General features: G+C 39.9%; 1 protein-coding gene across 1 annotated transcript; it reads left to right on the top strand.

The window, feature by feature from the left end:
* Window positions 1-3,499: 3,499 nt before the first annotated feature.
* ATP5MF (ATP synthase membrane subunit f) lies at window positions 3,500-13,576 on the top strand. Its single transcript, XM_021008546.2, has 4 exons — window positions 3,500-3,608; window positions 11,739-11,858; window positions 12,972-13,088; window positions 13,427-13,576. Exons 1-4 carry the CDS (start codon window positions 3,596-3,598, stop codon window positions 13,453-13,455), a joined length of 279 nt encoding a protein of 92 aa, XP_020864205.1. The 5' UTR covers window positions 3,500-3,595; the 3' UTR covers window positions 13,456-13,576.
* The last annotated feature ends 1,005 nt before the right edge of the window (window positions 13,577-14,581 follow it).

The following is a 14,581-nucleotide window of genomic DNA, read 5'->3' as shown; positions in this document are numbered from 1 at the left end:
AAATATGTTTAACATGATTGAACACGTATGACATATCAGATTGTTTGCTGTCTTGGGGAGGGGGGAGGAAAGGAGGAAGAAAGAAAAAATTGGAACTCAAAATCTTACAACAATGAATGTTAAAAACTATCTTTACACATAATTGAAAAAAAATTCTATTAAGTGCAAAAAACATGAAAAGCAAAAATGGGAAAAAAGTGGTATTATGTAGATGTTCACTGCTTTAAATATATTCTTCCCATTGAGCTTTCAATCAATCAATAAACATTTATTAAGCACCATGCTTGCGCCAGGCACTATGATAAATGCTGAGGATGCAAAAGGAGGGGCAAAAGACTGCCTCTGCCCTCAAGGAGCTTACAATCTAATGCTGTGATTTCAGGATGCCAGTAAGCATATTGACATATTCACAGCCACAGTTTAGTCCATTATATCTAGTATTATGCTCAAGATGTCTTGTTTGGAGGAGAGTAAGGCATTTTTTAAGGATCGCCTCAGTCTATTGGTTTGTTTTGACTTTTAGATTCAAGTTCAACATCTTCATTCTCTACTTTTCCTCAGAGAACATTACAAAATTTATACTTCTTGAATCCAAATGATATTTTGATGTCATTTGAGAAAGATTCCACAAGATGAAGGGACTTTTTAATGTGTTTTTAAGTAGAGCCATGTAGCTTAATGACATCCAAGTACCTCAAGTGATTAATAAAATGTTTAAATATCACTCTTTCTTTGACTTGGAAGCCATACTCAGTTCTATTTAAAAGAGCAGATAATGAGTTTAAGGCAAGGCAGAATTGTAATAGGCTTAAACTGTCTTGAAAGATGACACATGTTATATCCATTGTTCCTGACATTATTGTGTTGGTGGCATATTTTAAGTAGAGCATAGTTTTCCACGTGGACATTAAATGATTTAACATTCTCACTATACTTGGGTCTATCTTAATGTTTGTAAGTATGAAAAAGCCATGAGTGTGGAATTCAGCCAAAGGCTTATTATCATCTTTTTCTGATGGGATCCAGTTAGAAACAGTCAGAGGATGTCATTATCTTCTCATCATTCTTTTATATCCAATGCTTTTAGATAATTAATATTATTATTACTATTGCTGATTAAGCACACAAATATCCCAGTCCAAGCAATATTCTTTTTTTTAGGAACAAGGAATAAAAACAATAACAGCAACATTTATATATTGTTTTCACATCTGTAAAGTACTTCACATATACTATCTTTTTGATCCTTAAAAACTTTTGAAGTAGTTGCTGTTATTATCCTCACTTTACAGATGAAGAAACACAGGAGCCTGAAAGGTTGACACTTTTTTAAGTTCGCATTAAGTGCCAGGCGCTGTGTTAAGTAGTAAGGATACAAAAAAAGGCAAAAGAAATTGTTGTCTCCAAGGCGCTCACAATCAAATGGGGGAGACAACAAGCAAACCGTATCGTATGTACAAACAAAATATATCCAGGATAAAATGGAGATAATCAACAGAGGGAAGGCACTAGAATTAAGGTTGGGGGAGGATCAGGAAAGGCTTCCTTTAAAAGGTAGGATTTTGAAGGAATCCAGGCAAACAGGGAGGTGGAGATAAGGAGGGAGAGTGTTCTAGGCAAGGGGGACAGCCTGTGAAAATACCTGGAGTGGGGAAATGGGAATCTTGTGCGAGGAACAGCAATATCAAGGGGCAGCTCAGTGGCTCAGTGGATAGAGCACTGGCCCTGGAGTCAGGAGGACTTGAGTTCAAATCCAGCCTCAGACACTTAATATTTAACTAGCTGTGTGACCCTGGGCAAGTCACTTAACCCCATTGCCTAGCAAAACAAACAAACAAAAAACAAAGTCAATATCACTAGGTCTCAGAGCAGGAGTTAGGGCGGAAGGAGTAAGGGGAAAGTTAGGGGTTAGTTTTTATGAAGGGCTTTGAATGCCAAAGAGAAGATTTTATATTTGATCCTGAAGGTGATAGGGAGCCATTGAAGTTTATTGAATAGATGAGTGACATGTTCAGACTTGTTAGACAGCTGAGTGAAGAAAGGACTAGAGTGGGGAAAGATTTGAGGCAGGCAGACCCCTGCCCCTTCCTCCCAAACCCCACACTCACAGCCAACTACTGCAACAGTTCAAGTGTGAGGTGAGGTGATAAGGGCCTGAGTTGTGGGACTGTTTACCCCACAGAATCATCTCTCTGGGCCCAAATCTGGATAAATAAGACCACCATTATGCCTTTTCTTTCTCCTTATGCATCAGTGAAAAGACCACTGAACTTGAATCTGCCTGCCACTTATTACCTGTGTAACCTTGAGGAAATCACTTAACCTCTCTGATCCTCCATTTCCTCACCTGTAAAATGAGGGGGGATTGTCTAGATCAAAGGTTCTTAATCTGGGGCTGAACTTATTTCAATATTCTGATAACTGCATTTTGGTTTTAAAAAAATTGGTCTCCTTGGTAACCCTATGTCTTTCCTTTTGTGCATATAAAAAAATTCTTGAGAAAAAAGGTCCTCAGGCTTCACCAGACTGTCAAAGGGGGTCACCGCACACAAAAAGTCAAGGATCCCTGGTCTGTCATGATGAAAAATGCTCTCCACCTATAGAGAGAACTGAGGAATTCTGAGTGCAGAGGGAGGCTTTTTTCCCCACTTTTTCTTGCTTTTTTTTTCCAACATAGCTAACATTGAAATATGTTTTGCATTATTTCACTTGCATAATGAGTATCACATTGATTGCTTTCAATGGGTGGGGTAGGGAAGGAGCGAGAGAATGTAGAAGTCAAAAGTTTTAAATGTTAAAAGAAATTTTCAAAAACATAACATTTTTAAAAAGAATCCCTGGTCTAGATGATTTTGGGGGGTTCCTTCCAGCTCTGGACCTATGATTATGGGGCTGTAAACTTTTCCCCCAGCAGTGGCCTTGGAGTCAGAAAGTTGTTGTTCACTGTGTCCCATTCTTTGAGACCCCATTTGGGGTTTTCTTGCAAAGATACTGGAATAGTTTGCCATTTCCTTCTCCAGCTCATTTTACAGATGAGGAAAGTGAGGCAAACAGGGTGAAGTGACTTGCCCCGAGTCACATGGCTAGTAAGTGTCTGAGGCCAGATTTGAATTTCCTTACTCCAGGCCTGGCATTCTATCCAGTATGCCACCTATCTGCTTGGGAAGACCTGAGTTCAAATCCAGCCTCAGCCACTTACTAGCTGCGTGACCCTGGGCAAGTCACTTAAACCTCAGTTTCCTCATAAAATGTGAATACCAGTTTCCTCAACTGTAAAACGTGAATAATAATAGCAACTTCCTCAGGAGGTTGTAGTGAAGATCAAAACAGGCGTGTGGGGATAAACCACTTACTTAATAAAGGCGTGCTTTTTTTCATTTCAACAAAAGGCTCACATTCTGCTGAGCTTTCTTAACTCCGCCCCATAGCGACAGTGCTTTCTCTTCCCATCATGGCGTCCTCGCCAACCCCACCCCCGCTCCTATATCCTTGACCTGCCTCCCGTGAGCCTCTGCTCTTCCCAGTTTGCTGCCGGTCCTCTTTCCCAGCAGCCCTCGCGCAGCGTCCTAGATTTGTCGCACTCCAAGGTGGCAAGATGTCGTCCGTGTGTGAGTGATCGAGCCCGGGGGTCGGGAGGAGGCGCCCGGCCGGGGCAGCCGAGGCCTGAGGCGGGGGTTGGCGGGAGGCCCCGGCTCAGCCGGCGGAGGGGTGCGGAAGGTCGTGGGGGGTACGCGAGGGAAGGAGGGCCCGACGGCCGCCGCTGCCCTCTGCTCAAGGACTCGGCCGAGGCCTGCAGGGGTCCGGCCCGGAGCCTGGGCGAGCCGCGGAGTCGCCGGGGGCCCGGGCTGAGCGGGCCCGGAGGCCTCCGGGAGCCCTTGCTCTGTTTGAGGCGACGCAGGAGGAGGGGCGGGGGAACGGGGGCCCTGAAGGGTGGAGGGAGGCCGGGGCGGCCGGACCCGGCTGAGCACCCCGCGGAGGATGTCAGTGCCACTGCCCACTGACCGGCCGCAGAGCGCCCGGGCCGCGGTGAAAGGCCCAGTCATGTCCTGCGGAGAGAGACCAAACACTCCCCCTCCAGACCCTGGACCCTCCATGCCCGGAATGGGTTCCCTCGTTATCGTCACTTCCTGGACCCCTGGCTTCAAGAGCCAGCTAGAATCTCATCTTATTCGAGAAGCCTCCCCCGATCCCCCTTAGTGCGCAGTGCCTCCCCACTGCTGATCATCCCCAGTCTGTCCTGTGTCTACCATGTTTGCGTATTGTTTGCTCTATTAGATTGTGAGCTCCTTGAGAGCGGGGATTCTTTTGCTTTTATTTGTATATTCAGCCCTTAGCACGTAGAAAATATTTAATAAATGTTCCTTGATTGACGGATCAAGTGATTTGAAGGTGGCACCAGAGGACGTGGGGTCTTGACACTCAACTGCTTGTGTGACCTTGAGCTGAGTCAAGTCATTAGGCATTTGTTAAGGGTCTGTTATGTTCTGGGCACTGTGCTAAGTTATGGAGAATACAAAGAAAGATTTTAGAAAAAAAAACTGTCAGTTTATAATCTATCGAGGCACTGTGCCAAATTCTGGAGAATACAAAGAAAGTTTAAAAAAAAAACCTCTCCTGTCCTCAGTTCATAATCTAATGGGGAAGAAAACATCCAATAACAATGAGCGTACAAAAATATATACAGTGTAAGAGAGGTGGTGTTGTTCAGTCATGTCCTAAAACTCTTCCTGACCCCATTTGGGATTTTCTTGGCAAAGATACTGGTGTGGTTTGCCATTTCCTTCTTCAGCTCATTTTACAGATGAGGAAACTGAGGCAAACAGAGTGAAGTGACTTGCCCGGAGTCACACGGCTAGTAAGTATTTCAGACCTGATTTGAACTCAGAAAGAGCAATCTTTCTGACTCCAGGCCAGATGCTTTATTCACTGAGACACCTACCTGTCCTGTAAGGAAGGTAATTTCAAAAGGAAAGGATTGGAAAAGGCTTCTTAGTAAGGTTGGGATTATAGTTGGGACTTGAAGGCAGGAAACCAGAAGGTTGAGACAGAGGGTGGGGGAAGGGAATTCTTTGCATGGGGGGTCAGCCAGTGAAAATGCAGTCTGAAGATAGAGTGTAAGGATGAGCAAGGAGGCTGGTGTCACTGCATCCTAGGAGGGGAGTAGGATGTAAGGAAATTGGAAAGGAAGGAAGGGGCCAGATTGTGAAGGGTTATATTTGATCCTGTAGCTAATAGGGGAGCCACAAACTTAAATTATCTAGGCCCCAATTTTATCACATGTAAAATGAGGGAATTTGAACTAGATAATCTCTAAAGTTCCTTCCAGTTCTAAATCTACCATGCTGCGGTGCTATGAGCTGGTGAGGTTTAGGGAAGTTTGGAAGGAGTAGGGCTAGGATGATGCTCTTTAAGCATTTGAAAGGCTCTCACGTGGCAAGGAATAAACTTGTTCTTTTTTGCTTCATAGGACAGAACTAGGATTAATGAGTTGAAGTTGCAGAGACAAATTTGACCTAGAGAGAATAACTAGCTATTCAGCAGTAGATGACCACTTGTCTAGTATATTGTAGAGAGGTTTTTGCTTTAGTTTGGACTAGGTTTGTTGGCAACTAAGGTTCCTTCAATTCTTGAGAATCTGTGATTCTGCATTTTGAAACTCTTCATTAGAAAATTATTTCCAGAACATTTTTATTAGAGACCCCATAAAAGCTTTACACTGGCACACAAGAGAATTCTAATTCTGCTACTCTCCATGTGTCTTTGGGCAACTACCTCTCCTCTGTAGGCCTCACTTTTCCCATCTGCAAAATGAGATTGGACTAGGTGATCTCTAAGCTCTATCTCCAACATTCTATGAGACAAGAGAATAAAAGATCATAGATCTTCAGGTGGAAGGGACCTCAAGGGTCATTTGCCAATTATATTAGTAAAAAAGAAAAAAAAAGTAAGCTCCTTGGATATTTTATTTTTGTATTTGTATCCCAAGCACAGTGACTGTCACTTAGTACTAGCTTGTTGAACTTAATCAGATTGAGCATAGTGAACAGAAATGGCCTAATTAATAAGACATACATACTTTATATGATTGGGAAACATGTTTTTCTAAACTTTCTATGGTCACAAAAGGAAAAAAGGGTGGTTGTAGTTATCCATGCTGAGGGGCTATTTCCCTGTCCATCCTCAACCCCCCGTAATGGCTGGTTGACCCTAATTAGAATAAATACTGCGTATTAATATTGCAGTCATTCCATCAATAAGTATCATTTAAGTGCATTAAGTGTGATAGGCACAGCATTGAGCATTGGGGGTAAGACCTCAAGTAGCTTACATTCTAATGGGAGAACAACAAATCTTTATCTGGGTATGTGCAAGGTAAAAATAGAGGGAAGGCACTAGAGTCTGGAGGACTGGGAAAGGCCGACTGCACAAGATGTTGCTTGAGCTGAGCCCCAGTTCTTGGAGACAGCCTGCATGAAGGGACAGAAAGGAAATGAAACATCATCTGTGAGGAACAGCAAGTAGACCAGTATGGCTGGACTATAGAGGATGTGAGAAGGAGTAATATGTTAAAACACTAGAAAGCTAGAAACAGTCCAGGCTGCAAAGAACTTTAAATGCCAAATAGAGACTTTATTTGATACTAGAAGTAATAGGGATATAATAGGGAGTTTATTGGGGGTGGGGAGTGACATAAACCTGTACTTTAAGAAAAGCGTTTTGGCAGATATGTGAAGATATTTGAGGCAGCAAGAACAATTAATGAGCCATCATAGTAGTGCAGGCATGAGATGATGGGAGTCTATCCAGACTGGTGGACATGTGAGAGATGTTGTGAGAGTAAAAGTAACAAGATTTATCCACAGATTGACTGTGTGGGGTGTGTGAGGGGAAGAAGTTGTGGATGACACTGAGATTGGGGGCCTGGGTTCCTTGAAAGGATGGTGGTGCCCTTGACAAGTAGTAGGGAAGTTCAGATGAGGAGTAGATTGAGAAGGAAAAATAATGAGTTTTGTTTTGGACAGGTTGAGTTTGGGATGCCTACAGGACAGGATTTCAGTTCAGAATGTCCAATAGGCTGCTCATGATGGGCGCCTAGATCTTTACAGATAATTTGGATAAAATCAAATTAAAGGTTTTGCAAGAACAAAGTTAATATAACTAGGGATAAGAAGGGGATCAATTGATTGGAAGAAAAGCTTTGTATCAAATATCTCTGAAAATGCCGCTATTCAGAATTTGGCAACAAATTTGATATCTGGGGTGAATGCAAGTGAAGAGTCAAGTTATAAGGCTTGGTCACTGGGAGGATAGCAATTTCATTGACAATAATAGTGAAATTCAGGGAGAAAAGGGTAGAAATGGGGGGGGTTCAGGAATGAGTTCTATTTGATATATCTAAGAGACATCCATTTCCAGATGTCCGATAGGCAGTTGGGGATGTTGTGAGACTGAAGGTCATAAGAGGGTTTGGCCTGGATCTGTAGATCTGAGAATCCTAATTGAATTCATGAGAGGTGATGAGATCCCCCAAGTGAGAGAGTATAGACATTAAAGAAAAGAGGGCACAGGACACAGAGCCTGGACATGACATGGATGAAGGTCCAGCAAAGGATACTAAGCAGACAACTAGGAGAACTAAGAGAAAGCAATGTTAGGAAGACTCAGGGACTAGAGAATAACTGAGAGGAGAAGGTGGATGATAGTTTCAGATGCTGCAGAAAAGATCAAGAAAGTAGAAGACTGAGAAAAGGCCCTTAGATTAGGCCATTAAGAAATCATTGATAACTTTGGAGAGAGCAGTTTGAATTAAGAGGTCAGAAGCCAGACTACAGAGGATTTAGAACATGAGAGACAAGCTTCAGCTAAGTAACTTTCTTTTGGGGACCATATTTAGTGTCACAAAATTCCAATACAAACAAAAACTTTGTATAATTCCTTTAGATTTTGTGGTGGCATTTGAGCTTTGAGCAGCTCTGCTGCTCTGTCAGGTGCTTTCTTTCCCTGTGAATAAATCTGTTCCTATTTCTTTGCATTAGATTCAGGAAACATTAGAATTTATTACCTTTGGATTATAGGATTACATATATGTGAAAAGTGAGCTCCCCTTCCTTAAATGTTTCACTGTCTACTTTGTTCTCATACTGTCCTCCCTTTTATTCATACTTATTAGTGTATGTCTTCTCTTTCTCTTCCATTAAACTGTAAGCTTCATAAGGTTAAGGTTCCCATCTTTTTGTTTCCAGTACCTAACACAGTGCCTCATAGTAGGTTCTTAATAAATGTTTGTTGAATTAAATTTTAAAATTATTTTCTTGCCAACATTCCTTTTATCTCTCATAATATTGGGGAGAGCATGCAAGATACCTTAATAAAAAAAATTGTTAGGATTCTTCACCGTCCATTCTAATGGATTAAGTGGTCAGGAAAATGGGCTTAGAATTACTTAGATTTTAAATGGCCAGTATAGAACAGGACTTGACCTATTGGTAGTCTTCTTGCCCATCCTACCTAAATTGTTTTTAAAATAAATGTTGTTTTAAGATTAAATTGTGCACGTGCCACTGCAGATGAGGTTTAGCAAAAGTTTTATAATTTTTTCTAACTAAAAAGAATTTTTGTAGTACATACATACATCAAGCTCTTTGCAAATGCTTTCTTTAGAGAGGTAGCCTGGTTCAGTAGATAAAATATGGGACTTGGAGTTAGGAAGAACTGAGTTTAAATCCTGCCTCTGACACTTGCTAATTGTGTGCAAGTCACTTAGCCTCTCTAAATAATGACTTCTAGTCATCTTTATAAATACAAAGTTATTGTAAGGTCAAAATAGCTACATGATCTGAATATTAAAAGGTCACACCATTTTTAAAAATTAGAAGACAATTAGATCAGGGGAGAATTCTTAACCAAGCAAGGGAAGTTAAATAGATTTAATAACATGAGGTGGAAAAGTTTTTGCACAAACAAATTCAGTGCAATGAGGATAAGAAGGGAAGATATCAATTAGGGTTAAAAACATGGAATCATATATCTCTGATACTGTAATAGAGAAGTTTAGGAAAGGAGTAGGAATTGGTGGGGGAAAAGACAGTGAGTTCTGTTTGAGATATCTAAGGGACATCCATTTCAAGATATTCTGCAGGCAGTTGGTGATGTGAACTGGGGGTCAGGAGGGAGGTTTGGCTTGGATCTATAGAGCTAGGAATCGTCAGCATAGAGATGCTAATTGAACCTGTGGGAGGTGATAAGATCCCAAATGAGAGATCACAGACAGGAAAGAAAGCCTGATTTAATATCCAAGTAATTCTCAGCTCATTTTTCTGATCACTTTATTAAGATATTTTGTACACTCTCCCCAACATCATGTGAGATAAAAGGAATGTTGTCAAGAAAATAATAACTTTTAGGTACACTCACAGTTAATGGACATATATGGATGAAGACCCAGCAAAGAATACTGAGTAGTAGAAGACAGGTAGGAGGACCAAGGGAGAGCAGTGTAAAAAAACCTAGAGAGCAGGGTTTATCCTGGAGGTGAAGAAAATCATTAGTATGTGATGTTACAGAAAAGTTGAGAAGGATGAAGACTGAGAAAAAGCCAAATATTTTTCTCTTAAAATTTTTTTAGTTTTTTTTTTAATTTAAAAGAAAAATTAAGAAATCTGGTAACTTTGGAGAGAGCAGTTTCAGTTGAATGATGAAATCAGAAGTCAGAGTGTAGAGGTTTAGACTCAAGTGAGAGGGGAGAAAGTGGACCATGACACCGAGTATAGCGGACTTTCTCAAGGATTTTAACCATGAAGGAAAGGAGAAATAGAGATGATAGGTAGTGGGGGGGGGATCAAGTCTGGGTTTTTTAAGAATGAGAGAGATCTGGGTGTGTGTGTTTCCTAGTATATAGGAAGAGGTTAAAGATTCGTGAGAATGGAGATGATAGAGGGAAGTATACAGGAGAAGACCAGATAGGATGAGAGCAAGAGTGCCCATAATGGGGTTGGCCTTGGCAAGGAGGACCACCTCTTTATGTAACTGAGTTGGGGAAAACATCCTGAGTGATAGTGAGTTGAAGGGGAGGAAAGAGAATTCTGTGAATAGCCTCAATTTTTTTAGTGAAATATATGGCAACTGAGAGGGTGTTGGGAGAGGCTTGTGGAGGACTGAAAAGTTTGGAATAGCTGCTGTGTTAAATAGGATGACCAATTGATTGGGGTATGAAAGTATTGCCTTGCTGTAGTGAGTGCCCAGTCAAAATTATGTAAATTTGTAGAGGATCCACTCAGGACTGTTTGCTGATTTTCTCTAGCTCTCTTCAGCAGCTTGTGACTGGCAACAAAGGCAGCAGATGTTACATGTTACTGTCCTGAAGGTTACTGTGAGATTGAGGGAATCCTGAACTCTGAATAATATTTCCATTCATATAACTTGAGGTTCAAGTTTCAGCAACAAAAGTAAACCATAATAATGGACAAAAATACGGAAGTAGCAACAAAACTGAAAGGCATAATTTATGGAATTTTTAGGTAATTTTCAGAGACTAATCAGATCCCCCAAAATTAATCATAATTTATCTAAAGTTTTGTTGGGCAGCATGGCATAGTAGGAAAAACACTGGTTTTGTTGCCTGCTCTCTGTAGATAAGTGAGTTTGAGTAAGTAACTTCACCTCTCTGAGCCTTAGCTTCCTCATCTGAAAAAACGAAAGGATTGGACTAGATGTCTCTAAGGTCCCTTCCAGTTCTAAGTCCAAAATTCCAGTATTTTAATTGGCTTACCTCTCAGTAGTATGAACTTACTGATGTAGATTAGAATTAAAACTAGCAAAGTATAATAGTTAAAGGTTTGCAGATCCTTTAAATAGGTTTCTCACTTAAGCCTCACAGTATCGCTTTGGTGTAGATACTACAGATGTTAGCTGCAATTTATAGATAAGCAAACTGAGACTTAGAGGAAAAGTTAGATTTTGTTTTATATATTATAGGGGGAGTGTATAATGTTCCCAAGGTTAATTTTTTTCCAAGCAGTAATTATGTTGCTTGAAGAGTTAAACCTCAGCTATGTGGAAAACTGCATTTCTTAAGGGAAACATATAGCTGAGATTTTTGTTACAGTTGAAACATTTGGATTTTTTTTTCCTTTCTCTCTTTTGGGTAAGATCAAACAGTTTACTGAAATATCTATCTTTCCTGTCACTTTTCCTTTTCTTTCAACCCAAGTTTTTGACTTTATAAATAGTACTTCAACTAATTAATCCTTTTGTGAACAAGTTTAAAAAAAACTGAAAAGCTTCATAAATCAATGAAAGCTCAGAATCACTTAGCAAAAAATACTCCTGTTAACTTGTCTTCTCCCAATTAAAGAAAAATATTGAAAATGAGGCAAAATGTGAAGTTTTACCATTTCTGTAATACCAAACCCCATTTCAAATTTACATCTGCTGCTTTTCAAGTCAGGGGTCACTGGGTTAGCTGATTAACCTGAAGTTTGATTTAGTTTGTCAGTGTGTTGCCCTGGTTAGTTTTACTGTATGAGCTTTGGCAGTGTATCCAGGAGGCTGCAGGTTCCCCACTTCTGGAGAGACACATGACTTAATGGAACTTTGTATTTAATTGTTTAATAAAAAGGGCAGTTTTTCTATTAAGTGCTTGATTTAAGTGACAGAAAGCTAGAGGACCTTGTAATGCTAAAAATGTTTGTTAAACAAGTTTGAGTTTTTTTAAGAAAATTTTTTTTTCTTTTTGTCAGCACCACTTTCAGTACCACTTAAAGAACAGAAACTCCTCAATGTCAAACTGCATCAGCTACCAGCCTGGATTATGAAGCGGGATTTTTCCCCTAGTGGGATTGTCAAAGCTTGTCGTAGAGGTTTGTATTTTGAGAACATCTTTAAATACATATACCTGAATATAGTAGACAGTTTATATGGGGGGGGAGGGAGAGACACTATAGTTTGGTTACATATATGGATCTAAGTAATTAAGAATTTATTTGCCCAGGTAGGCAAGTTAATTATGTGGATAGTTCATTTCTTCTTTTGACTCAGTTTAACTATTATTAATTTCCTATGAAATTCTAAAGGAATTTTTCCTTTTGCTTTTAACAAATTTAAGCTTCAAGCCTCGCTTTTTCCCCTAAAGAAGTAAGTACTTCTCATATTAATATATACCTTTTTAAAAAATCAAGGCATATAAAATTAAATGTATAGTTATAAACTTTGTGATTAGATAAAACTTGTAACTAAGACTATGGAAATTATATATTTAAAATACATTACCATGTCCCAGTATACATCACTGAAATCCACTGTGGTTTCTGAGGTTCCCTGTTTAAAACATCTAAACTCAGAGAATGTTCTGGAAGTCCAACATTCTCATTTTACAGGTAAGGAAACTGAGGCCCACACACAGGTGGTAAGTAGTAGAACCAAGATTCAAATCCAGATTCTCCCACTCCACGTGCAGTGCTCTCTCCACCATCATCGTTCTGTGGTCTTGGGCAAGTGACTGTCAGCTCTGGACCTGTTTTTCTCATCCATAAAATTAGAATTAAGTCTTTTCTAATTTTAAATCCAGTGATTCTAAGAGGCAGGAGGATTCAGATCCAAGTCTTCTGAATTTAAGCACGGCACCATAGCAGCAACATCCCAATGGTCTTGTTGGACTGTTATGAAGTATCTTTCAAAACTTCACCCTTGTTAGGAAATGGCTTACATTCCTTGCTTACGTTTAGAAAATATCACATAAGGAGCACTAGGTAATTATGTGACATAAAGCTTTACTAAAATGTCAGCTGTTTGTTATTTACCATTTTATGATGTATCTGTTTTCTCCTCTATACTAATAATGATACCATTCAAGAATGACTGGTCTGAAGCTTATCCCTCATCTCCAAAAGCCGCTGTCATTAGTGTTTAATGTGGAATGAGACTTTAATTGTAGGAGTGTTTGTTCTATGATAAACACTGACTTTTGTCCTCAGGTTATGATGCGTATTTCAATAAGTACATCAATGTGAAGAAAAGCGGGATTGGTGGTGTCTCTATGGTCCTTGCTGCTTACGTCCTGTTTAGTTATTGTGCCACTTACAAGTACCTTAGTGAGTATACTTTCTGTGGGTCTTTTAACATAGATAGGTGCTCTTTGCTAGGTGACATATTTGTCTTAAACTGAATTTACCATCTGGACAGCTTGCCATTTTGCATCCAACTCTACTTTGACCCTATATCCTTTAAAAGCTAATGCTTTTAAAGCAGGTGCTGCAAACTGGACCAGATTGGACATCAATTTATTTTTCCATCTTGTATCTGTGACTTGGTTGAAAATATTTGGCAACTAAAACCCTTGAATGTTCCAATCATTGAAAAGGCTTCCCCAAAAAAGTATTGTTTTAAATTAACCCAAATAGAAAAGGTAATTTTTTTAATGTAATTCCAGAACATGAACGGAGACGAAAATACCACTGAAAAATTCAAGACACTTCAGATGATGAATTTTATCCCTCAGCCTAGAGAATTTGTGCAGTTTCTTGGTAAACGTCACTTGATGGAGTCAAATACCCAACATTAAAGGATGTGTTTAAACCTGCGTAGTGTTTGATTTTAAATATGTGGTGATCTATGTTCATTGGTGCTTTCGCTACCAAAAAAAAAAAAAAAAGATGAAACTTTAAAGCAGGGAGAGCCCTGGGCTTGGAATAAGTGGAGTTGCTACCTGTTCCATCTGTTCAGGGTAAAATAATGTTTTGAAGCATCTAAAAACCAAGGAAGTACCATATCAGTTATGAAGTTGAAACAAACAGGAACCAAGAAGGGTACCTTACTCCATGTTCATGAAAACCATGATTTAAACTACAATTTGTGGTAGGTAATTGGACACAATATAGGGGAAGAAATGTTTGAGTTGTGACAACTGCCAAAATGATTTTCCTAAAGTGTGCTTAGATCATGTTGTTGTCCTACTCTGTAAACTCCAGTGGTTCCCTATAGCTTCTAGGAGCTAAAAAAGAAACAAACAAGTCTTTCTTGGCTCCAACCTACCTTTTCAACCTTATTACATTTCTCCTTTTCTATACCATACACTCAAGCCCAGCCAAACTGGTCTTGTTTCTTGTTGCACATACACAGCACTCCATCGCCTGTCTCCACCTCTGCAGTAGCTGCACATTCCTAGAACTTCTCACCTTCCACGTCTTAGAATCCCTTGTTTATTTTAAAACCCTAAGGGAAATCTTACAGACTTTTTAGATCCTGCTAGTACCTTTATCCCCAAAATTCACCTTGTATTTATTTTCATATATGCTTATTTATGTATGCCTCTCCCCTGATTGGGACTGTTTCATTTTGGTCTTTGTATTCCCAGCTACTAGCAGGGGCCCAGTGCTTGCTGATTGATTGGCTTATTTTAGCTACTTCCCAGAGGCAAAGAAATTGAATGTCTTTATCCAGCGGTGGAGAACCTGCAGCCTCAAGAGCACAAGACTGCAGCTCCCCACCGCTGGCTATCTTCAGATTCCTAGGATTCTGATTTTTTCTAGGATACTCAAAACTGCCTGACCCATTGATGCTTTTTAGTGGTAAAAGTAAGTCAGTA

The sequence above is a fragment of the Phascolarctos cinereus genome, unplaced genomic scaffold, assembly GCF_003287225.1.
Source record: "Phascolarctos cinereus isolate Bilbo 61053 unplaced genomic scaffold, phaCin_HiC Scaffold_4;HRSCAF=312, whole genome shotgun sequence".
NCBI classification, from domain to species: Eukaryota; Metazoa; Chordata; class Mammalia; order Diprotodontia; family Phascolarctidae; genus Phascolarctos; species Phascolarctos cinereus.
This window is presented reverse-complemented; position numbering and strand designations above follow the sequence as displayed.

Excerpts from the sequence above, each read along its gene's own strand:
- ATP5MF (XM_021008546.2), top strand. Across the intron at positions 11,859-12,971 it reads TGTCAAAGCTTGTCGTAGAG|GTTATGATGCGTATTTCAAT; the intron begins GTTTGTATTTTG and ends TTTTGTCCTCAG. Across the intron at positions 13,089-13,426 it reads TGCCACTTACAAGTACCTTA|AACATGAACGGAGACGAAAA; the intron begins GTGAGTATACTT and ends ATGTAATTCCAG.